Here is a 26,731-nt window from a genome sequence, read left to right as displayed (position 1 = left end):
CAGATCGCAGAGTGGAGGAAAAGCAGCCAAAACTGCTCAGGATATGTGGGAACTCCTTCAAGACTATTGGAAAAGCATTCCAGGTGAAGCTGGTTGCGAGAATGCCAAGAGAGTGCAAAGCTGTCATCAAGACAAAGGGTGGCTATTTGAAGAATCTCAAATATAAAATATATTTTGATTTGTTTAACACTTTTTTGGTTACTACATGATTCCATATGTGTTATTTCATCGTTTTGATGTCTTCACTATTATTCTACAATGTAGAAAATAGTAAAAATAAAGTAAAACATTTGAATGAGTAGGTGTTCTAAAACTTTTGACCGTAGTGTATGTTTACAAGATGTGTGTGCTTAATCTGCCCAGACAAGCAACGTCTGCGGCTGCCACAGCTGCTCTGCCCACTCCACTGCGAGAGAGGGAGGTGAAAGGGAGAACAACAAAGGAGAGGGGAGAGTGAGGGTGAAGGGGAAAGAGAAGGAGAAGGAGATTCCAGGGGGCCACCATACACTATAAATCCACTCCTGGAGGTTGCGGTCTGGGGCTTGGTGCCTACGAAAAACACAGCAGCCTTCTGCCTCAGAATAACCTCCTCAATGATCCTCCATAACTCAGGAACCATGCCTCGTGTTGACACAGACCTCAAACTGGACTTTACGGATGTCCTGTTCAGACCCAAGAGAAGCAGTCTGAAGAACAGACTGCAGACAATGAGGTCGGCCTGGAGGGGGCTGGGGGACTGGGGAACTGGGGGTAGGGGACTGGGGGTCGGGGACAGGGGGCTGGGGGTCGGGGGCTGGGGGTGTAGGGGACTGGGGGCTGGGGGACTGGGGGTCGGGGACAGGGGGCTGGGGGTAGGGGACAGGGGGTAGGAGACTGGGGGTAGGGGACTGGGGAACTGGAGGTAGGGGACTGGGGGTCGGGGACAGGGGGCTGGGGGTCGGGGACAGGGGGCTGGGGGCTGGGGGTAGGGGACTGGGGGCTGGGGGTAGGGGACTGGGGGTCGGGGGTCGGGGGTCGGGGACAGGGGACAGGGGGCTGGGGGTAGGGGACTGGGGGCTGGGGGTCGGGGACAGGGGTAGGAGACTGGGGGTCGGGGACAGGGGGCTGGGGGTAGGGGACTGGGGGACTGGGGGTCGGGAACAGGGGGCAGGGGGTAGGGGACAGGGGGTAGGAGACTGGGGGTCGGGGATAGGGGGCTGGGGGTAGGGGCAAGGGGGTAGGAGACTGGGGGTAGGGGACTGGGGAACTGGAGGTAGGGGGCTGGGGGTCGGGGACAGGGGACTGGGGGTAGGGGACTGGGGGCTGGGGGTAGGAGACTGGGGACAGGGGGCTGGGGGTCGGGGACAGGGGGCTGGGGGTAGGGGACTGGGGGTCAGGGGTCGGGGACAGGGGGCAGGGGGCTGGGGGTAGGGGACTGGGGGTCGGGGACAGGGGGCTGGGGGTCGGGGACAGGGAACTGGAGGTAGGGGACTGGGGGTCGGGGACAGGGGGCTGGGGGTCGGGGACAGGGGGCTGGGGTTAGGGGACTGGGGGTCGGGGACAGGGGACTAGGGGTAAGGGACAAGGGGTAGGAAACTGGGGGTAGGGGGATTGGGAATTGTGGATTGTGTTCCTCTGGGTTTGCTGTGTGCTGTTTGTTTGTACCCCTGGCATTATTACAGGGAACATCATGTGACCTAGTTGTAGTGGCTGATATTGATTTATTGGCTAAAGTGTATCTCAATAAGGAGGACTTGTCATAGTACTTGATTCCTTTGAGAGAGTGTTTGCTTGAGTACAGTGTCAGTATACATGAGTTGTATAAGAAGTCTGACCAAGAAGGAGAGGGAGGGATTCAAAGGAGTGAGTGACCTTCTCATGGTGAAGAGACAAGGGAAAGGTTCAGGGGTTACTGTGGGTCAAGGTAGTGGGCATCATGAGACAGGAGGATGTTTCTCAGAAAATCTAAATGCTTAGTGTCAATGAGAAGACATTTCACCAACAGATGGCCTATCGGGATAACACAGAGACAGACAAAACATTTCATAAACACATCCAGGGGTCAGCACACGTGGTAGGATACATGCATATCTGCTGTAGAGTATCAGACACACTGGAGTGTACCATGGGAGTGTACCATGGAGTGTACCATGGAGTGTACCATGGGAGTGTAATAGGGAGTGTACCATGGAGTGTAATATGGATTGTACCATGGGAGTGTAATATGGAGTGTACCATGGAGTGTAATATGGGAGTGTACCATGGAGTGTACCATGGAGTGTACCATGGGAGTGTACCATGGAGTGTACCATGGAGTGTACCATGGAGTGTAAAATGGGAGTGTAATATGGAGTGTACCATGGGAGTGTATCATGGGAGTGTACCATGGGAGTGTAATATGGAGTGTACCATGGGAGTGTAATATGGAGTGTACCATGGAGTGTACCATGGGAGTGTAATATGGAGTGTACCATGGAGTGTAATATGGAGTGTACCATGGGAGTGTAATATGGAGTGTACCATGGGAGTGTAATATGGAGTGTACCATGGAGTGTAATATGGAGTGTACCATGGGAGTGTAATATGGAGTGTACCATGGGAGTGTAATATGGAGTGTACCATGGAGTGTACCATGGGAGTGTAATATGGAGTGTACCATGGAGTGTAATATGGAGTGTACCATGGGAGTGTACCATGGAGTGTACCATGGAGTGTACAATGGGAGTGTACCATGGAGTGTAATATGGAGTGTACCATGGGAGTGTAATATGGAGTGTACCATGGAGTGTACCATGGGAGTGTACCATGGAGTGTACCATGGAGTGTACCATGGGAGTGTACCATGGCGTGTACCATGGAGTGTACAATGGGAGTGTAATATGGAGTGTACCATGGGAGTGTAATATGGAGTGTACCATGGAGTGTATTATGGAGTGTAATATGGAGTGTACCATGGGAGTGTAATATGGAGTGTAATATGGAGTGTACCATGGGAGTGTAATATGGAGTGTACCATGGAGTGTATTATGGAGTGTACCATGGAGTGTACCATGGAGTGTACCATGGGAGTGTAATATGGAGTGTACCATGGGAGTGTACCATGGGAGTGTACCATGGAGTGTACCATGGAGTGTACAATGGGAGTGTACCATGGAGTGTAATATGGAGTGTACCATGGGAGTGTAATATGGAGTGTACCATGGGAGTGTTCCATGGAGTGTACCATGGGAGTGTACCATGGGAGTGTAATATGGAGTGTACCATGGGAGTGTAATATGGAGTGTACCATGGGAGTGTAATATGGAGTGGACCATGGAGTGTACCATGGGAGTGTAACATGGAGTGTTCCATGGAGTGTAATATGGAGTGTACCATGGGAGTGTGATATGGAGTGTACCATGGGAGTGTAATATGGAGTGTACCATGGAGTGTACCATGGAGTGCACCATGGAGTGTACCATGGAGTGTACCATGGGAGTGTAATATGGAGTGTACCATGGGAGTGTAATATGGAGTGTACCATGGGAGTGTAATATGGAGTGTACCATGGAGTGTTCCATGGAGTGTACCATGGAGTGTACCATGGAGTGTAATATGGAGTGTACCATGGGAGTGTAATATGGAGTGTACCATGGAGTGTACCATGGGAGTGTACCATGGAGTGTAATATGGAGTGTACCATGGAGTGTAATATGGAGTGTACCATGGAGTGTTCCATGGAGTGTAATATGGAGTGTACCATGGGAGTGTACCATGGAGTGTTCCATGGAGTGTTCCATGGAGTGTACCATGGGAGTGTACCATGGAGTGTACCATGGGAGTGTACCATGGAGTGTACCATGGAGTGTTCCATGGAGTGTACCATGGGAGTGTAATATGGAGTGTTCCATGGAGTGTTCCATGGAGTGCACCATGGGAGTGTAATATGGAGTGTTCCATGGAGTGTTCCATGGAGTGCACCATGGGAGTGTAATATGGAGTGTTCCATGGAGTGTACCATGGAGTGTACCATGGGGGTAAGCATCTTTTTTGCCCATTTGTTCCAAGTGTTCATTCATTCAGCGCCTGCAGCCAGTCAGCTCAGCTGTAGTTTTTAACTGTCTCTATGGACAGCCTACTGGTTGATTCAGCTTCTGCCTTGTAACACACTGTTTACAGCTGAGCTCCATTACACATGCCATCTACAGTATTACTACTACTGTTGACACTTTCGCTCAGCGCTTGTATGTTTTACACCCTCTCTTTTTTACATCAGTGAATAAAACCGATCATTTAACACAGACTTCAGTATTGAATGTATGGATGGACATGATCATGTACACATAGAGATCTTCAGACATGCCCTAGTATTATGGATTGGACATCCTGCAGCAGAACAGGAAGACTGCAGTAATGGTAGAGATCAGTGTTTAGATGTGAAAAGAGATGGCAGTAGCCTATTGATCTATATGATGCTGTATGGTTTAGGATTAGATGCTGAAGTGGCGACTCCCTTCCCTCCCTCCCTCCTTCCCTCCTTCCCTCACTCGACAAGAGACACCACAACACTACATAAAGAGAGACCTGATACAACAACACATCATGGCAGCAACACAACATGACAACAACATGGTAGAAACACAACATGACAACAACATGGTAGCATCACAACATGGTAGCAACACAACATGGTAGAAACACAACATGGTAGCAAACACAACATGGTAGCAACACAACATGGTAGCAACACAACATGACAGCAACACAACATGACAGCAACACAACATGGTAGCAACACAACATGACAGCAACACAACATGACAGCAACAAAACATGGTAGCAACACAACACATGGTACAAACATTATTGGGGACAGACAGCACAAAGGGCAAGAAGGTAGAGACATCAATACATCATAAGAAACAGCCACAAATGTCAGTAAGAGTGTCCATGATTGAGTCTTTGAATGAAGAGATTGGAGGTAAAACTGTCCAGTTTGAGTGTTTGTTACAGCTCGTTCCAGTCGCTAGCTGCAGCAAACTGAAAAGAGGAGCAACCCAAGGATGTGTGGGCTTTGGGGACTTGTGTGTGTGTGTGTGTGGGTGTCCAGTTTGAGCGTTTGTTACAGCTCGTTCCAGTCGCTAGCTGCAGCGAACTGAAAAGAGGAGCAACCCAAGGATGTGTGTGCTTTGGGGACTTGTGTGTGTGTGTGTGTGTGTGTGTGTGTGTGTGTGTGTGTGTGTGTGTGTGTGTGTGTGTGTGTGTGTGTGTGTGTGTGTGTGTGTGTGTGTGTGTGTGTGTGTGTGTGTGTGTGTTTAGGCTGGCAACGTGGTGACAGCGGAGATGGTGGAGGAGCTCATTCTGTGTGAATGAGAAATTTGATCATATTACTCCAGTGCTAGCCTCCCTCCACTGGCTTCCTGTTAAGGCAAGGGCTGATTTCAAGGTTTTACTGCTAACCTACAAAGCATTACATGGGCTTGCTCCTACCTATCTTTCCGATTTTGTCCTGCCGTACATACCTACACGTACGCTACGGTCACAAGACGCGGGCCTCCTAATTGTTCCTAGAATTTCTAAGCAAACAGCTGGAGGCAGGGCTTTCTCCTATAGAGATACATTTTTATGGAATAGTCTGCCTACCCATGTGAGAGACGCAGACTCAGTCTCAACCTTTAAGTCTTTACTGAAGACATATCTCTTCAGTAGGTCCTATGATTAAGTGTAGTCTGGCCCAGGGGTGTGAAGGTGAACAGAAAGGCTGGAGCAACGAACCGCCCTTGCTGTCTCTGCCTGGCCGGTTTCCCCTCTTTCCACTGGGATTCTCTGCCTCTACCCCTATTACGGGGGCTGAGTCACTGGCTTACTGGTGTTCTTCCATGCCGTCCCTGGGAGGGGTGCGTCACTTGAGTGGGTTGAGTCACTGACGTGGTCTTCCTGTCTGGGTTGGCGCCTCCCCTTGGGCTGTGCCGTGGCGGAGATCTTTGTGGGCTATACTCGGCCTTGTCCCGGGATGGTATGTTGGTGGTTGGAGACATCCCTCCAGTGGTGTGGAGGCTGTGCTTTGGCAAAGTGGGTGGGGTTATATCCTACCTGTTTGGCCCTGTCCAGGGGTTTCATCGGATGGGGCCACAGTGTCTCCTGACCGCTCCTGTCTCAGCCTCCAGTATTTATGCTGCAGTAGTTTACGTGTCGGGGGGCTAGGGTCAGTCTGTCTTTTGTCTTTTCCGGTGTCCTGTGTGAATTTAATATGCTCTCTCTAATTCTCTCTTTCTCTTTCTTTCTTTCTCTCTCTCGGAGGACCTGAGCCCTAGGACCATGCCTCAGGACTACCTGGCTTGATGACTCCTTGCTGTCCCCAGTTCACCTAGCCGTGCTGCTGCTCCAGTTCCAACTGTTCTGCCTGCAGCTATGGAACCCTGACCTGTTCACCGGACGTGCTACCTGTCCCAGACCTGTTGTCCCAGACCTGCTGGAACCCTGACCTATTCACCGGACGTGCTACCTGTCCCAGACCTGCTGTTTTCAACTCTCTAGAGACAGCAGGAGCGGTAGAGATACTCTCAAAGATCGGCTATGAAAAAGCCAACTGACACTTGCCCTTGTGTTACTGACTTGTTGCACCCTCGACAACTACTATGATTATTATTATTTGACAATGCTGGTCATTTATGAACATTTGAACATCTAGGCCATGTGCTGTTATAATCTCCACCCGGCACAGCCAGAAGAGGACTGGCCACCCCTCATAGCCTGGTTCCTCTCTAGGTTTCTTCCTAGGTTTTGGCCTTTCTAGGGAGTTTTTCCTAGCCACCGTGCTTCTACACCTGCATTGCTTGCTGTTTGGGGTTTTAGGCTGGGTTTCTGTACAGCACTTTGTGATATCAGCTGATGTAAGAAGGGCTATATAAATACATTTGATTTGAAATTTGATTTGATTCTCTCTGGCGCTGACATCATCAAAGTGGGCATTGGGCCAGGCGGGAGCGTCAGTCTAAGTGTTCTCCCTGGCAAGGTGGGCGCATCAGTCTAAACCTTCCCCCCAAGGGCCAGGTGGGTGCATCAGTCTAAACCTTCCCCCCAGGGGCAAGGTGGGTGCATCAGTCTAAACCTTCCCCCCAGGGGCCAGGTGGGTGCATCAGTCTAAACCTTCCCCCCAGGGGCCAGGTGGGTGCATCAGTTTAAGTGTTCCTCCCTCGGAGGCAAGGAGACTGTCCACATCTGTTCCATCTTTACACACACACCAAGCTCACTAACTGCTTGGGGAAATAAGCAAAGCCATTGAATCAACTCTTTAACGTGGCATGAAGGGATGATGCAGCGACCAGGGTGTGGAATCACAATATGACATCTATCTGTAATAATGAATTGACCTCTTCATGTCCAGGGTCAATGTGAACCTCTTCATGTCCAGGGTCAGTGTGAACCTCTCCATGTCCAGGGTCAATGTGATCCTCTTCATATCCAGGGTCAATGTGAACCTCTCCATGTCCAGGGTCAATGTGAACCTCTCCATGTCCAGGGTCAATGTGAACCTCTCCATGTCCAGGGTCAATGTGAACCTCTCCATGTCCAGGATCAATGTGAACCTCTCCATGTCCAGGATCAATGTGAACCTCTCCATGTCCAGGGTCAATGTGAACCTCTCCATGTCCAGGGTCAGTGTGTACCACCCGTATCAAGACAGAGGTGGGCTACCCCCAACTTAGCGATGTCATCGAGTCTGCAAACTCCACCCACGGCCTCAAAGCCTTTCTGAACATGCATGCATTCACACATGCACACAAACACACACACACACACACGCACACGCACACACACACACACACGCACACATGCACACACGCACACACAAATGAAAACACACACACACAAACAAATGCACACAAACAAATGCACACACACACAGACACACAAACGCAAACACACACACGCACAGACACACACACAAACGCAAACACACACAAACAAATAGACACACACACACAAACACACACATACAGTACACACTGTAGCTAGGCTATCCAGTTGTTGGAGTCCTCTCTGTATTTACTTGTCGTGTCGTTGGGTCAGGGAACGACTACGTACAGGAAGTGAAGCTGTTTGAGATACAGTATTTTTCTCTTTGTTAGTATCGTGGAAGCAGCCATAACGAACCCATATGGCCACAAAAGTCTCTGTAGCAACGCTTAAAGGGCAGAGGATGACATCAGTGTGTCACTATGCAAAGGAAGGAAGCAGGGTGCCATTATGCAAAGGAAGGAAGCAGGATGTCACTTTGCAAAGGAAGGAAGCAGGGTGTCACTTTGCAAAGGAAGGAAGCAGGGTGTCACTTTGCAAAGGAAGGAAGCGAACACCATGATTTGATACTATAAATAAAAACCATTATTGAAATTGCAAAGTTATAAAACCACATTACAATCTAATAGCTGGAGAGCACCAATTGATTGATTGATTTATGAACCTGTCCATGGCTGGTTGCAGTTAGGCTTCCCATCTTCATCCACGCTGACATGGTGAGGACGGGGGAATGCTGGCAGGACACGACCAGTGCCTGAGTGAGGTCGTCCAGAAGGATGGCAAGAAAGGTCAAGCTGTTCTATGGGTTGAGCTCTGACAACGCCATGAAGAAACACGTAGGGGGAGTGACCGAGTACACAGTCACCTACTGTCAGTCAATATGGACCATCTGCTAAAGGACCTGTTGAATGGAACTGTGAGGGGGTCTGCTATGGACCTGTTGAATGGAACTGTGAGGGGGTCTCCTATGGACCTGTTGAATGGAACTGTGAGGGGGTCTGCTATGGACCTGTTGAATGGAACTGTGAGGGGGTCTGCTATGGATCTGTTGAATGGAACTGTGAGGGGGTCTGCTATGGACCTGTTGAATGGAACTGTGAGGGGGTCTGCTATGGACCTGTTGAATGGAACTGTGAGGGGGTCTGCTATGGACCTGTTAAATGGAACTGTGAGGGGGTCTGCTATGAACCTGTTGAATAGAACTGTGAGGGGGTCTGCTATGGACCTGTTGAATGGAACTGTGAGGGGGTCTGCTATGGATCTGTTGAATGGAACTGTGAGGGGGTCTGCTATGGACCTGTTGAATGGAACTGTGAGGGGGTCTGCTATGGACCTGTTGAATGGAACTGTGAGGGGGTCTGCTATGGACCTGTTGAATGGAACTGTGAGGGGGTCTGCTATGGACCTGTTGAATGGAACTGTGAGGGGGCCTGCTATGGACCTGTTGAATGGAACTGTGAGGGGTCCTGCTATGGACCTGTTAAATGGAACTGTGAGGGGGCCTGCTTAAAAGGATTTGTAATCATGATCACTTACATCCCTTGAATGTTGTCTCATCATATACGTACACTGAGTTGGTGCTGATGTTCTCCTCTCCCTCTGCAGGGCGTCAGAGGGTCAGACGGTGGAGGTTCCCTACAGAGGAGATGTAGAGAACAGCATCACAGATATCCTGGAGGGCCTCCGCTGATATCTGGTGGTGTCTGATCCTGGTGGTGTCTGGTATCTGGTGGTTTGATACCTGGTGGTGTCTGATATCTGGTGGTGTCTGATGCCTGGTGGTGTCTGATGCCTGGTGGTGTCTGATGCCTGGTGGTGTCTGATATCTGGTGGTGTCTGATGCCTGGTGGTGTCTGGTAGCGGGTGGTGTCTGGTATCTGGTGGTGTCTGGTATCTGGTGGTTTGATACCTGGTGGTGTCTGATATCTGGTGGTGTCTGATATCTGGTGGTGTCTGATGCCTGGTGGTGTCTGATACCTGGTGGTGTCTGATATCTGGTGGTGTCTGATATCTGGTGGTGTCTGATGCCTGGTGGTGTCTGGTAGCGGGTGGTGTCTGGTATCTGGTGGTGTCTGGTATCTGGTGGTTTGGTATCTGGTGGTGTCTGATTGCTGGTTCTTTGATACCTGGTGGTGTCTGATGTATGGTGGTGTCTAGTATCTGGTGGTGTCTGGTATCTGGTGGTGTCTGATATCTGGTATCTGGTGATGTCTGATATCTGGTATCTGAGGGTGTCTGATATCTGAGTGTGTCTGATATCTGGTATCTGAGGGTGTCTGATATCTGGTATCTGGTGGTGTCTGATATCTGGTATCTGGTGATGTCTGATATCTGGTGGTGTCTGATATTTGGTATCTGATGGTGTATGGTATCTGGTTGTATCTGATATCTGATGGTGTTTGATTGCTGGTATCTGGTGGTGTCTGATATCTGGTGGTGTCTGATATCTGATGGTGTTTGATATCTGCTCTTCTCTGCTCTCAAGCTGCCACTAACTCAGATGAATGATCCCAGGTATGATGCATAATGATACTCCAGACAACCTGTCTGCCTGCTTGTCTATCTGTCTGTCTACACCAACAGCCCATTGATGAGCTACTGTACAGTACACCGTTTGCCTATAAGTCACTAGAAGAAGATATCTGTACACACACAGAACACTTGCGGTGCTTTGATATGTAGATATTTGCCTGTGCGTATGTGTGTGTGCGTGTGGGTAGATCTGTGAGTGTGTATGTGTACCTTTATTTAAACTAGGCAAGTGAGTTAAGATCAAATTCTTATTTACAATGACAGCCTACCCCGGCCAAACCCGGGTGACGCTGGGCCAATTGTGCGCCGCCCTATGGGACTCCCAATCACGGCCGGATGTGATGCAGTATGGATGTGTGCATGTATGTGTATATTTGTGTGTGCATGTGTGTGTATATTTGTGTGTGCATGTGTGCGCCTGGCGCATGTGTGTGTGTATTAGTAGAATTACAATGAGTTAGCCAAGATTACTTTTTTTTTTTTAAATGGAAAGGTTCTCATGTTGTTTCTGGACGTAGAGGTTCATGGTAGTGACGTTTGCTGGCAGGAGAGAATTATTTCCACAAAACCTCTGTAGACCAAACAAGCTACAGATGTGTTGTCTACTGTACATTCTTCTCATAGTTACTGAAGAATGCATCTGGAAAATGAGTGCTGCAGAATTTGTTTTGGGTTATGCAGACTGTGATCAAAAGGCCTGAACTTCCAATTGTCACTGTTCTTTTATTAGTACATGTATAATAAAGCAATAAGGCCTGAGGAGGTGTGGTATATGGCGAATATACCACGGCTAAGGGCTGTTCTTATGCACGATGCAATGCGGAGTGCTAGGACAAAGCCCTTAGCCGTGGTATATTTTCTACAGTGAGGGAAAAAAGTATTTGATCCCCTGCTGATTTTGTATGTTTGCCCACTGACAAAGAAATGATCAGTCTATAATTTTAATGGTAGGTTTATTTGAACAGTGAGAGACAGAATAACAACAACAAAAAATCCAGAAAAACGCATGTCAAAAATGTTATAAATTGATTTGCATTTTAATGAGGGAAATAAGTATTTGACCCCCTCTCAATCAGAAAGATTTCTGGCTCCCAGGTGTCTTTTATACAGGTAACGAGCTGAGATTAGGAGCACACTCTTAAAAGGAATGCTCCTAATCTTAGTTTGTTACCTGTATAAAAGACACCTGTCCACAGAAGCAATCAATCAATCAGATTCCAAACTCTCCACCATGGCCAAGACCAAAGAGCTCTCCAAGGATGTCAGGGACAAGATTGTAGACCTACACAAGGCTGGAATGGGCTACAAGACCATCGCCAAGCAGCTTGGTGAGAAGGTGACAGTTGGTGCGATTATTCGCAAATGGAAGAAACACAAAAGAACTGTCAATCTCCCTCGTCCTGGGGCTCCATGCAAGATCTCACCTCGTGGAGTTGCAATGATCATGAGAACGGTGAGGAATCAGCCCAGAACTATACGGGAGGATCTTGTCAATGATCTCAAGGCAGCTGAGACCATAGTCACCAAGAAAACAGTTGGAAACACACTACGCCGTGAAGGACTGAAATCCTGCAGCGCCCGCAAGGTCCCCCTGCTCAAGAAAGCACATATACATGCCCGTCTGAAGTTTGCCATTGAACATCTGAATGATTCAGAGGACAACTGGGTGAAAGTGTTGTGGTCAGATGAGACCAAAATGGAGCTCTTTGGCATCAACTCAATTCGCCGTGTTTGGAGGAGGAGGAATGCTGCCTATGACCCCAAGAACACCATCCCCACTGTCAAACATGGAGGTAGAAACATTATGCTTTGGGGGTGTTTTTCTGCTAAGGGGACAGGACAACTTCACCGCATCAAAGGGACGATGGACGGGGCCATGTACCGTCAAATCTTGGGTGAGAACCTCCTTCCCTCAGCCAGGGCATTGAAAATGGGTCGTGGATGGGTATTCCAGCATGACAATGACCCAAAACACACGGCCAAGGCAACAAAGGAGTGGCTCAAGAAGAAGCACATTAAGGTCCTGGAGTGGCCTAGCTAGTCTCCAGACCTTAATCCCATAGAAAATCTGTGGAGGGAGCTGAAGGTTCGAGTTGCCAAACGTCAGCCTCGAAACCTTAATGACTTGGAGAAGATCTGCAAAGAGGAGTGGGACAAAATCCCTCCTGAGATGTGTGCAAACCTGGTGGCCAACTACAAGAAATGTCTGACCTCTGTGATTGCCAACAAGGGTTTTGCCACCAAGTACTAAGTCATGTTTTGCAGAAAGTCAAATACTTATTTCCCTCATTAAAATGCAAATCATTGTATAACATTTTTGACATGCATTTTTCTGGATTTTTTTGTTGTTATTCTGTCTCTCACTGTTCAAATAAACCTACTATTAAAATTATAGACTGATCATTTCTTTGTCAGTGGGCAAACGTACAAAATCAGCAGGGGATCAAATACTTTTTTCCCTCACTGTATATACCACAAACCCCCGAGGTGCCTTAATGCTACTATAAACTGGTTACCAACGTAATCAGAGCAGTAAAAAGACATGTTTTGTCATACCCGTGGTATACGGTCTGATATACCACGGCTGTCAGCCAATCAGCATGCAGGGCTCGAACCAACCAGTTTATAATAAAACAATAAAGTAGTACTGGAATAAAGACTATCTTATTTGATCAAAAACAAATGTATTCACAACCTGGATCAAATATTGTTTTATTATTTGTTACAAGAATTGAATACATTCTAACTAGAAACCTGCAAGCACCATCAAAGAAAAAAACATTGAATCCAAGAAACTTGAGACGAGTGTATCCTACAAATAGACACACCACAATTTCAATTGTAACCTTTATAAGATTTTTATATGAAAAGCTAGTGCAAGTACAATACTTTACACAAAATGCACACATATGGAAACAAAATAAAACAAGTAAGGTTTTCTCTTTTCCAGATAACAGATAAAGCCTGTGCACTTTGTAAGGTTTTATATTTTACTGACTGAGGTTTTATATTTTACTGGCTGAGGTTTTATATTTTACTGACTGAGCTTTTATATTTTACTGACTGAGGTTTTATATTTTACTGACTGAGGTTTTATATTTTACTGGCTGAGGTTTTATATTTTACTGACTGAGGTTTTATATTTTACTGACTGAGGTTTTATATTTTTCTGACTGAGGTTTTATATTTTACTGGCTGAGGTTTTATATTTTACTGACTGAGGTTTTATATTTTACTGACTGAGGTTTTATATTTTACTGGCTGAGGTTTTATATTTTACTGACTGCTGAGGTTTTTTATTTTACTGGCTGAGGGTTTTATATTTTACTGGCTGATAGGTTTTATATTTTACTGGCTGAATAAGGTTTTATATTTTACTGGCTGAATAAGGTTTTATATTTTACTGACTGAGGTTTTATATTTTACTGACTGAGGTTTTATATTTTACTGACTGAGGTTTTATATTTTACTGGCTGAGGTTTTATATTTTACTGACTGAGGTTTTATATTTTACTGGCTGAGGTTTTATATTTTACTGGCTGAGGTTTTATATTTTACTGACTGACTGAGGTTTTATATTTTACTGGCTGAGGTTTTATATTTTACTGGCTGAGGTTTTATATTTTACTGGCTGAGGTTTTATATTTTACTGGCTGAGGTTTTATATTTTACTGGCTGACTGAGGTTTTATATTTTACTGGCTGAGGTTTTATATTTTACTGGCTGAGGTTTTATATTTTACTGGCTGAGGTTTTATATTTTACTGGCTGAGTAAGGTTTTATATTTTACTGGCTGAATAAGGTTTTATATTTTACTGGCTGAATAAGGTTTTATATTTTACTGGCTGAATAAGGTTTTATATTTTACTGACTGAGGTTTTATATTTTACAGACTGAGGTTTTATATTTTACTGACTGAGGTTTTATATTTTACTGGCTGAGGTTTTATATTTTACTGACTGAGGTTTTATATTTTACTGACGGAGGTTTTATATTTTACTGAATGAGAAAGGTTTTATATTTTACTGGCTGAGGTTTTATATTTTACTGGCTGAGGTTTTATATTTTACTGACTGAGGTTTAATATTTTACTGGCTGAGGTTTTATATTTTACTGACTGAGGTTTAATATTTTACTGGCTGAGGTTTTATATTTTACTGACTGGGGTTTTATATTTTACTGGCTGAGGTTTTATATCTTACTGACTGAGGTTTTATATACTGCTCAAAAAAATAAAGGGAACACTTAAACAACACATCCTAGATCTGAATAAAATAAATAATCTTATTAAATACTTTTTTCTTTACATAGTTGAATGTGCTGACAACAAAATCACACAAAAATAATCAATGGAAATCCAATTTATCAACACATGGAGGTCTGGATTTGGAGTCACACTACAGGCTGATCCAATTTTGATGTAATGTCCTTAAAACAAGTCAAAATGAGGCTCAGTAGTGTGTGTGGCCTCCACGTGCCTGTATGACCTCCCTACAATGCCTGGGCATGCTCCTGATGAGGTGGCGGATGGTCTCCTAAGGGATCTCCTCCCAGACCTGGACTAAAGCATCCGCCAACTCCTGGACAGTCTGTGGTGCAACGTGGCGTTGGTAAATGGAGCGAGACATGATGTCCCAGATGTGCTCAATTGGATTCAGGTCTGGAGAATGGGCGGGCCAGTCCATAGCATCAATGCCTTCCTCTTGCAGGAACTGCTGACACACTCCAGCCACATGAGGTCTAGCATTGTCTTGCATTAGGAGGAACCCAGGGCCAACCGCACCAGCATATGGTCTCACAAGGGGTCTGATGATCTCATCTCGGTACCTAATGGCAGTCAGGCTACCTCTGGCGAGCACATGGAGGGCTGTGCGGCCCCCCAAAGAAATGCCACCCCACACCATGACTGACCCACCGCCAAACCGGTCATGCTGGAGGATGTTGCAGGCAGCAGAATGTTCTCCACGGCGTCTCCAGACTCTGTCACGTCTGTCACATGCTCAGTGTGAACCTGCTTTCATCTGTGAAGAGCACAAGGCGCCAGTGGCGAATTTGCCAATCTTGGTGTTCTCTGGCAAATGCCAAACGTCCTGCACGGTGTTGGGCTGTAAGCACAACCCCCACCTGTGGACGTCGGGCCCTCATACCACCCTCATGGAGTCTGTTTCTGACCATTTGAGCAGACACATTGCACATTTGTGGCCTGCTGGAGGTCATTTTGCAGGGCTCTGGCAGTACTCCTCCTGCTCCTCCTTGCACAAAGGCGGAGGTAGCGGTCCTGCTGCTGGGTTGTTGCCCTCCTACGGCCTCCTCCTACGGCCTCCTCCACGTCTCCTGATGTACTGGCCTGTCTCCTGGTAGCGCCTCCATGCTCTGGACACTACGCTGACAGACACAGCAAACCTTCTTGCCACAGCTCGCAATGATGTGCCATCCTGGATGAGCTGCACTACATGAGCCACTTGTGTGGGTTGTAGACTCCGTCTCATGCTACCACTAGAGTGAAAGCACCGCCAGCATTCAAAAGTGACCAAAACATCAGCCAGGAAGCATAGGAACTGAGAAGTGGTCTGTGGTCCCCACCTGCAGAACCACTTCTTTATTGGGGGTGTCTTGCTAATTGCCTATAATTTCCACCTGTTGTCTATTCCATTTGCACAACAGCATGTGAAATGTATTGTCAATCAGTGTTGCTTCCTAAGTGGACAGTTTGATTTCACAGAAGTGTGATTGACTTGGAGTTACATTGTGTTGTTTAAGTGTTCCCTTTATTTTTTTGAGCAGTGTATTTTACTGGCTGAGGTTTTATATTTTACTGACTGAGGTTTTATATTTTACTGACTGAGGTTTTATATTTTACTGGCTGAGGTTTTATATTTTACTGGCTGAGGTTTTATATTTTACTGACTGAGTAAGGTTTTATATTTTACTGGCTGAGGTTTTATATTTTACTGGCTGAGGTTTTATATTTTACTGACTGAGTAAGGTTTTATATTTTACTGACTGAGTAAGGTTTTATATTTTACTGGCTGAGGTTTTATATTTTACTGGCTGAGGTTTTATATTTTTCTGACTGAGGTTTTATATTTTACTGACTGAGGTTTTATATTTTACTGACTGAGTAAGGTTTTATATTTTACTGACTGACTGAAGTTTTATATTTTACTGACTGAGGTTTTTTACATGTACCACTTGGGGTCCCCAGGACTGAGTTTGGGAAATGCTGGGCTAGCCAATACTGCACAATATTTCCATACAATAGAACAGGGCTCTCCAACCCTGTTCCTGGAGAGCTACTGTCCAGCAGGTTTAAACTCCAACCCTGTTCCTGGAGAGCTACCGTCCAGCAGGTTTAAACTCCAACCCTGTTCCTGGAGAGCTGCCGTCCAGCAGGTTTAAACTCCAACCCTGTTCCTGAAAAGCTACCGTCCTGTATGTTTTAACTCCAACCCTGTTCCTGGAAAGCTACTCTCCTGTACATTTAAACTCCAACCCTGTTCCTGGAAAGATACCGTCCTGTAGGTTTAAACTCCATCCCTGTTCCTAAAAAGCTACCCTCCTGTAGGTTTTAACTCCAACCCTGTTCCTGTAAAGCTACCGTCCAGTAGGTTTAAACGCCAACCCTGTTCCTGGAGAGCTACCGTCCTGTAGGTTTTAACTCCAACCCTGTTCCTGGAGAGATACCCTCCAGTATGTTTTAACTCCAACCCTGTTCCTGGAAAGCTACTCTCCTGTACATTTAAACTCCATCCCTGTTCCTAGAAAGCAACCCTCATGTAGGTTTTAAACTCCAACCCTGTTCCTGGAAAGCTACCGTCCAGTAGGTTTTAACTCCAACCCTGTTCCTGGAAAGCTACCGTCCTGTAGGTTTAAACTCCAACCCTGTTCCTGTAAAGCTACCATCCAGTAGGTTTAAACTCCAACCCTGTTCCTGGAGAGATACCCTCCTGTAGGTTTAAACTCTAAACAAAAACAATAACAACAACAGCTAAAAGAACCAGGAAGTTGGAAATGCGTGCGCACAAAGTTGTAATGTACCACCTGTTGTTTTCTCTCCCCCTTCAACACCAGTTAAGACAAGACACCTTGTCCAACAGTGTTGTAGGCCACAGTAAGCAGGTAGTGTGGTGTCATGTCACTGGGCAGACACTAGGAGGAGCTCCTGTTTTCTATGATTCCAGAACTCAGCGATACAAACACAGTGGCCAGTGTGTCCTGGAGAAAGCATGTCTTGTCTTGGTGCTGAAACCATGACAACGTCTTTGTTTTTGGTTTGCTCCCTCTTTTATTAAACATTGTCAGTTGGGTTGAGGAGTGGGGGATGTATGGGCTATGTATGTTTGTTTGAAATATTATATTACAGAAGTAGCCTACAATATTTGATAGATTATTCATTGGCAATATTTAAAAAAGCTAAGCACATTTATTTGCCCATTTCTTGAAGGTTTCTTTTCTTTTTTTCTTCTTAAGAGGTGTGTTGTTCCAGATCTGTAATACACTGACCATTTGGTTTACTATGGAGGACAGTGACAGACACGGGTTGATGTGGTTTTAATACAGCATCTTTACAACAGGAGATGGTTGTTGGATGGTTCTGGCCTGCTATGGCTATCATGTCTTTCCTTGCCTACCTTAACAGTTCTTGTGTTGTGTCTCAGTTCTTTCTCCAAGTGACTGGCAGTCAGCAATGCGGATGTCCCCACATGTCCAGTTTGACCAGAATCCCACTCCCAGGCGTGTCTTTAACCACTAGGCTGTGTGTTGTGACCAGTAGACAGACAACATTTAATGAACCCCAGCTGACAGAAGACCCATCCCTGGCATTCAGTGTGTAGGGGTCAAAGGTGAGAGGTCAGAGTGAGTGACTGTATGTTTGTCTGTCAACTGGTCATTGGAGATAGAGTGGGATAAAGATAGATGATGCTACTTCACTGCAGGACCAGGACAACCCGTTTATCCTTACTGAACCTCCACATTGAGAGCATGCAGCCATTTCCAGCATGTAAAAATATCAGAACAATAATCCATACAATACATTATATTTATATATTTATTATATAAATATAATCATTCAAAATAGTAATAATCCATATCGAACAGCCCATCCACATTAAATCGAGGTGAAACTTAACCATTGGGGTTGTGGACGTGTTTACGTTTTCTCTGCCTGAGTTGGTTATCCAGCGGTACGGACATTTATTGACAAGACGTCAAACAACAGTCAAGTTTTAACAAAGGAATCCTGATTGAATTCTGTTCATTTTAAAACCAAAAAGGTGCCAAAATCTTTTTGCCAAGAAAGAAACAAAAGTAAAACAACAACATGGCGATAAACAATAAAAACAACAACACATTACTTTTCATTTTGAAACGCTGAAGCTCATACCAACATTCATATTATTAGTTATTTGTGCAAGAAGTAAGTAAATAAGCCAATAAAAACAGACAAGGTCAGCTGGGTGTGCTCCTCCAATGAGGAGGCTTGTCAGAAAGTCACATGACACATTCCCTAAACAGACGTCCAATCACGTCTCGAGTGCTACAAAGGAGACCAACACAAGGAAAAGGTGGTTGTCACTTGGTACCACAGTCACAAAGTCATAAACCCCACCTATTTCAACAAATTCTCTTCTTAAAATGGGATTTTAAACCTAACCCTAATCACACTGCTAACCTTATGCCTAACCTTAAAGTAAGAACAAAAAGCTGATTTGGGTTTACATGCATTTTAACCATATAGCCAATTCTTACTTTGTGGCTGTGGTAAGTAGTGGAAACCGGAAAAGGTCCTATAGACGGGTTGGTTGTTTAGCAACAAAACGCACGTGTGCGCAACTATGGGGCAAAACGGGGTTGGCTTACATGGTTGATAACATGTAAACTATATTTCGTCCCTATTGTTTTTTGAAAACTCAAATATATTTGCACAATGAGCACTTGTTGTCTCTCAAATACATCGTTACAGTTGTTGGTTAGCTAGCTAGTGAATTTTTGCCATATTAGCATTGATGTGACATCAGTCAAAACAAGACATGGTATCAAGAACAAGATGACACTAGCTGAAACGAGCCACCTACGATTCCCCACATGGCAGCTTCTTGTCTTGGTGCTATCTGCCCACCCAGAACCACAACACATGGACTTGTGCCCCTTTGAAGCATGCCCGTAGTTTTCATGACGTTGTCAGCTAACCCATCTATTCTGAAAAAGGTAAATTAATAAAGAAACCAAAGGTCTTTTATACTATAGGACCAAATTGAACACAGAAAAGTGGGTGTGTGTCCATGAAAAAGGCCCTTCTGTTTAGAAACACGGGACCAAGAAACCGCCTCGCGTCTCAACACGTTGGACCCAAGAACGTGTCGGACGGTAGGCGAAATGAAAGAGTGGAAACACTACGGTTTTTCAACCAGGCCGTGTGCAAAGAAATGAATCTGAACAGTCTCTCCCATCTCTTATCCTCTCCTTCTTTCTCTCTCTCTCTCTCTCTCTCTCTCTCTTTCATTCTGTCTGAATTGAATGAATGTTATACCTCTGGGAAAGGCCTTGGTCTGAGATGAGGGTTTAGACCAGATCCGTTCCTCTGGGTTTAGAAAGTGCTGGAAACAGTACCAAGTCTACGCCGTTAGTCGACTATGTGCATCTTTATTGGTTGGTTTTACAAAAGTGGTCCCCACTAATACAGAAGGTAATAATGACTGTTATCTGTCTTTTCTCTCTGGACCTTATGAGTGTTAGGGCTAGTGATCAGAGTCCATAGGAGAGAACACCACACACACACACACACACACACACACACACACACACACACACACACACACACACACACACACACACACACACACACACACACACACACACACACACACACACACACACACACACACACACACACACACACACACACACACACACACACACACACAGAAACAAAACAACATAATTACAAAAGGCTGGTGGGGACAACCTCATCTCAAGTTTAAACAAGATAAGTATACACACACACATATATCTATGTAACTATGCTTTTTGTCAAACATGTCTATCAACACACCAGACAGTTTAAACTGGGCTGAGGCCAGGCCAGAGCACCAGAACATAACATCCTATCTTCCTTCTGAAACAGTCAAGTTCCTTATTTCAGCAGAGGCTTTATAAACAGCATAAATCCACCTGACCTATCATAGTACTACCATCATACCACGTCTCACTACACATCTCTACTACCTATCATAGTACTACCATCATACCATGTCTCACTACACATCTCTACTACCTATCATAGTACTACCATCATACCATGTCTCACTACACATCTCTACTACTGACCTATCATAGTACTACCATCATACCATGTCTCACTACACATCTCTACTACTGACATCATAGTACTACCATCATACCATCTCTCACTACACATCTCTACTACTGACCTATCATAGTACTACCATCATACCATGTCTCACTACACATCTCTACTACCTATCATAGTACTACCATCATACCATGTCTCACTACACATCTCTACTACTGACATCATAGTACTACCATCATACCATCTCTCACTACACATCTCTACTACTGACCTATCATAGTACTACCATCATACCATGTCTCACTACACATCTCTACTACCTATCATAGTACTACCATCATACCATGTCTCACTACACATCTCTACTACTGACATCATAGTACTACCATCATACCATGTCTCACTACACATCTCTACTACTCCTATCATAGTACTACCATCATACCATGTCTCACTACACATCTCTACTACCTATCATAGTACTACCATCATACCACCTCTCACTACACATCTCTACTACTGACATCATAGTACTACCATCATACCATGTCTCACTACACATCTCTACTACTACCTATCATAGTACTACCATCATACCATGTCTCACTACACATCTCTACTACTGACCTATCATAGTACTACCATCATACCATGTCTCACTACACATCTCTACTACTGACATCATAGTACTACCATCATACCATCTCTCACTACACATCTCTACTACTACCTATCATAGTACTACCATCATACCATGTCTCACTACACATCTCTACTACCTATCATAGTACTACCATCATACCACCTCTCACTACACATCTCTACTACTGACATCATAGTACTACCATCATACCATGTCTCACTACACATCTCTACTACCTATCATAGTACTACCATCATACCATGTCTCACTACACATCTCTACTACTGACATCATAGTACTACCATCATACCACCTCTCACCACACACTACACCACAAGCATCCCAAGAAGGTCTTGCCAAGCAAGTACAGTTAAGGTTGCAAATGGAGGGTATATTACCGGAAACATTCACATTTTGCCAGTAACCTACCAGAATTTTGGTATCTTTCAAGGATTTTATGTCATTTATCACCAGACATCTAGTGGCCCTTTGGGGTATTTCAGATATCACAGGTGTCTGTTATTATCTCTGGCCCTCTCGCTGGCCTTGTCACATGTGAAATATATTAAATAATAATATTTTAAAAAATTATAATTACAAAAAAGCTGTAAAACATCATCTTAAATATAAACCATCAATTTAGAGAATAACATTGGCGTTTCAGTATGAAAATATGAAATATCCATCATTTTGTTTTTTACACAGTTTCATTTAGTAGACTATGTCAATATATATTTGTTGTCAATGTTTTGGTGTCAAACTGGGGGCAGTTGTGAAGAAAGTCACTAGTTGCAGAGTCAATTGAAAATAATGCCATTGTTGATTAGACACTCTTTTCATTAATTAGGAACTTTTTTCCTTGAACCATACGGTCTATCTACTAGAAACTCATGGATAATATGGATACAGATATATATATATATATATAAAAAATAATACTATATATGAATACCTTTTTTAAAAAGTTATTCAATATAAATTACCAAAGTTATGATAGATTGACATACATTTTCTGTTAATTACCAACATTTCTGAAGATTCCGGTAACTTTGGTAAATTTCCAGTAGCTTTGCAACCCCAAGTACAGTATACCTCTCCATAGCCAAGAGCCTGTCTCTGTCTTTCTTTCTGACTTCCACCTTTTTTTCTCCTTTTCATATTTTTATTTTATACAACTTTTTTGGGACTGACATAGTTTTCCTGGACTGCAGAATGTAGAATTTACAGTGTTGAAATAGAGAGGCTGACTACAAATGAACTGCTAGCTGGAGCGTTGACTGACGAACAATTCCATTCAGTGAGGTCAAAAACAAACTTCTACATAGCGGCAGGCCTGCATATCCTGACTGGTTTCAGCTACACACACAGACAACACGCTCTGTCCATCTCCATTTTCATTCACCTACTCTGCACTAATCCTTCCTGAATCAGTCTAGCGTGAGTCTAATGAGATTGAAGATATTTTAGGACCAAATTAAAGGGGTACGAACAAAGACATACGGTACATGGCTAACAAACATCAGACGGACAATGCTACACACACTTTGGAGAGAAAAATGATCAACAAAGACAACTATTGCACATACAGTATGATTCCAAAGGCAACAGGAATCATTATCCTGATAACAACGGTGACTACCTGGGATTTCCTGAACTAGAAATAAAAAATAACGGCAGACTAACAATGTGTAGTTTTCACAAACTCTGCTCTCCCCTGCATCTGTATTTTATCCTCCCACAACCGTAGTACAACTTTAATACAACCTTACCTTAATATACATTATACTAAATCTCCTTACTGCATGACCCTTACTTTGACGCCTGTCCTCTACAATTTACCTGTCCTGTCCACTAGGCCTCTGACCCTGTCCACTAGGCCTCTGACCCTGTCCACTAGGCCTCTGACCCTGTCCTGTCCACTAGGCCTCTGACCCCGCCCTGTCCACTAGGCCTCTGACCCTGTCCTGTCCACTAGGCCTCTGACCCTGTCCTGTCCACTAGGCCTCTGACCCTGTCCTGTCCACTAGGCCTCTGACCCTGTCCTGTCCACTAGGCCTCTGACCCTGTCCTGTCCACTAGGCCTCTGACCCTGTCCACTAGGCCTCTGACCCTGTCCTGTCCACTAGGCCTCTGACCCTGTCCTGTACACTAGCCCGTCCTTCCACTAGGCCTCTGACCCTGTCCCACTAGGCCCCTGACCCTGTCCACTAGGCCTCTGACCCTGTCCTGTCCACTAGGCCTCTGACCCTGTCCTGTCCACTAGGCCTCTGACCCTGTCCACTAGGCCTCTGACCCTGTCCTGTTCACTAGGCCTCTGACCCTGTCCTGTCCACTAGGCCTCTGACCCTGTCCTGTACACTAGGCCCCTGTCCTGTCCACTAGGCCTCTGACCCTGTCCTGTCCACTAGGCCTCTGACCCTGTCCTGTCCACGAGGCCCCTGAGCCTGTCCTGTCCACTAGGCCTCTGACCCTGCCCTGTCCACTAGGCCTCTGACCCTGTCCACTAGGCCTCTGACCCTGTCCTGTCCACTAGGCCTCTGACCCTGTCCTGTCCACTAGGCCTCTGACCCTGTCCTCACTAGGCCCCTGACCCTGTCCCACTAGGCCTCTGACCCTGTCCGTCCACTAGGCCTCTGACCCCGCCCTGTCCACTAGGCCTCTGACCCTGTCCACTAGGCCTCTGACGCTGTCCTGTCCACTAGGCCTCTGACCCTGTCCTGTCCACTAGGCCTCTGACCCTGTCCTGTTCACTAGGCCTCTGACCCTGTCCTGTCCACTAGGCCCCTGTCCCTGTCCTGTCCACTAGGCCTCTGACCCTGTCCTGTCCACTAGGCCTCTGACCCTGTCCTGTCCACTAGGCCTCTGACCCTGTCCTGTCCACTAGGCCTCTGACCCCGCCCTGTCCACTAGGCCTCTGACCCTGTCCACTAGGCCTCTGACCCTGTCCTGTCCACTAGACCTCTGACCCTGTCCTGTCCACTAGGCCCCTGACCCTGTCCTGTCCACTAGGCCTCTGACCCTGTCCACTAGGCCTCTGACCCTGTCCTGTCCACTAGGCCTCTGACCCTGTCCACTAGGCCTCTGACCCTGTCCTGTCCACTAGGCCTCTGACCCTGTCCTGTCCACTAGGCCTCTGACCCAGTCCTGTCCACTAGGCCTCTGACCCTGTCCACTAGGCCTCTGACCCTGTCCAGTCCACTAGGCCTCTGACCCTGTCCACTAGGCCTCTGACCCTGTCCTGTCCACTAGGCCTCTGACCCTGTCCACTAGGCCTCTGACCCTGTCCTGTCCACTAGGCCTCTGACCCTGTCCTGTCCACTAGGCCTCTGACCCTGTCCTGTCCACTAGACCTCTGACCCTGTCCTGTCCACTAGGCCTCTGACCCTGTCCACTAGGCCTCTCACACCTCCAACTAACTTGACACACTGCTTTGATTGTGATGCTGAGCTAAGCTGATATCGAGGATCGGGCGGATGTGGATTCCTGTGTGTGTGTGTTTAAACAGTTGAATCTCTGGGTTCACGTCACACTAATCTCAACACGCAACAATTTCCACTGGAGCATGAACACTGTTACTTAATATGTCTCTAAACAATATACAGCGTGACTGTGTGTGGGGGAACTAGAGTGTGGAAGGAAACTGTGCTGGGGGAAGAAATAGGCAGTTGCACATATACTGAGTGTACAAAACATTACGAACACCTTCTATATATATATATATACACACTTAGTTGCACCCCCATGGACTCTACAAGGTGTCAAAAACGTTCCACAGGGATGCTGGCCCATATTGACTCCAATGCTTCCTACAATTGTGTCAATTTGGCTGGATGTCGTTTGGGTGCTGGACCATTCTTGATACACACAGGAAACTGTTGAGCATGAAAAACCCTGGCAGCGTTCCAATTCTTCAAACAAACCAGTGCGTCTTGCACCTACTGCCATACCTGGTCAGTCTAAGTAATGTTATTTCATGTTTTGTACACTCAGTCTATAAGGCCATGCCATTGATAGAAGATAGATAGCGGTTGCAGAGGTTAAACTAACTAACTGGCTGCTGAGGTTCAAATGGGTGTATGAGAGAGGCTGGATGGCTATGGTGTCGTCATGGGTACCTGAACTAGGGGTCAGAGGTTAAATGCTACACTAGTGGGTGTAGCATTATGGGCACTGTAGTCCATATTGGACTGCATATGTGAGAATCTCCCTGAATTCTCTGAATGGCAGGCCGTGCAACTGCAACATCTTAATAGGAATTGAAAGATGCTAAATGACTAGGCTGGTTTGTTAATGGCTGGCTGGGTTCTTTGATGGGTGTGTGTGCATCTCTTTATTTTGGTCCTAACGTGAGGGAGAGGGTTTTTATTGCAGAGAGCTTCTAGATGAAATGATTGACATGTTACAGCCAGTCAGAGAGAGAGATGGGCAGGAAGGCTTTTTACTAGTGTACTCTCTAGAGACATAGCTTCACCCCCCATCTCTAGAGACACAGCTTCACCCCCCATCTCTAGAGACACAGCTTCACCCCCCATCTCTAGAGACACAGCTTCACCCCCCATCTCTAGAGACACAGCTTCACCCCCCATCTCTAGAGACACAGCTTCACCCCCATCTCTCGAGACACAGCTTCACCCCCCATCTCTAGAGACACAGCTTCACCCCCCATCTCTAGAGACACAGCTTCACCCCCCATCTCAAACCCATCTCTAGAGACACAGCTTCACCCCCCATCTCTAGAGACACAGCTTCACCCCCCATCTCTAGAGACACAGCTTCACCCCCATCTCTCTAGACACAGCTTCACCCCCCATCTCTAGAGACACAGCTTCACCCCCCATCTCTAGAGACACAGCTTCACCCCCCATCTCGAGACACAGCTTCACCCCCCATCTCTAGAGACACAGCTTCACCCCCCATCTCTAGAGACACAGCTTCACCCCCCATCTCTAGAGACACAGCTTCACCCCCCATCTCTAGAGACACAGCTTCACCTCCCATCTCTCTAGACACAGCTTCACCCCCCATCTCTAGAGACACAGCTTCACCCCCCATCTCTAGAGACACAGCTTCACCCCCCATCTCTAGACACAGCTTCACCCCCCATCTCTAGAGACACAGCTTCACCCCCCATCTCTAGAGACACAGCTTCACCCCCCATCTCTAGAGACACAGCTTCACCGCCCATCTCTCTAGACACAGCTTCACCTCCCATCTCTAGAGACACAGCTTCCCCCCCCATCTCTAGAAACACAGCTTCACCCCCCATCTCTGGAGACACAGCTTCACCCCCCATCTCTAGAGACACAGCTTCACCCCCCATCTCTAGAGACACAGCTTCACCCCCCCATCTCTAGAGACACAGCTTCACCCCCATCTCTCTAGACACAGCTTCACCCCCCATCTCTAGAGACACAGCTTCACCCCCCCATCTCTAGAGACACAGCTTCACCCCCCATCTCGAGACACAGCTTCACCTCCCATCT

General features: G+C 46.1%; 1 protein-coding gene and 1 pseudogene across 1 annotated transcript; one reads left to right on the top strand and one right to left on the bottom strand.

The window, feature by feature from the left end:
* Positions 1-608: 608 nt before the first annotated feature.
* Positions 609-3,770, bottom strand: LOC123726602 (vegetative cell wall protein gp1-like). Its single transcript, XM_045693713.1, has 2 exons — positions 3,732-3,770; positions 609-1,547 (listed from the first exon to the last, which is right to left on the bottom strand). Exons 1-2 carry the CDS (start codon positions 3,768-3,770, stop codon positions 609-611), a joined length of 978 nt encoding a protein of 325 aa, XP_045549669.1.
* A 3,125-nt stretch (positions 3,771-6,895) lies between these two features.
* On the top strand, positions 6,896-9,448 carry LOC106570556 (GMP reductase 1-like; annotated as a pseudogene).
* The last annotated feature ends 17,283 nt before the right edge of the window (positions 9,449-26,731 follow it).

The sequence above is a fragment of the Salmo salar genome, chromosome ssa14 (genome assembly GCF_905237065.1).
Source record: "Salmo salar chromosome ssa14, Ssal_v3.1, whole genome shotgun sequence".
NCBI classification, from domain to species: Eukaryota; Metazoa; Chordata; class Actinopteri; order Salmoniformes; family Salmonidae; genus Salmo; species Salmo salar.
The sequence above is the reverse complement of the archived record's forward strand: the minus strand, read 5'-3'. Positions and strand labels throughout refer to the sequence as shown.

What these genes read in the sequence shown, in the direction of transcription:
- LOC123726602 (XM_045693713.1), bottom strand. Translation starts at nt 3,770, where the DNA reads ATGGTACACTCCATGGAACACTCCATGGAACACTCCATG. An exon ending in ACTCCATGGAACACTCCATG is followed by an intron (nt 1,548 to 3,731) that starts GTACACTCCCAT and finishes CCTTACCCCTAG; the next exon opens with TCCCCTGTCCCCGACCCCCA.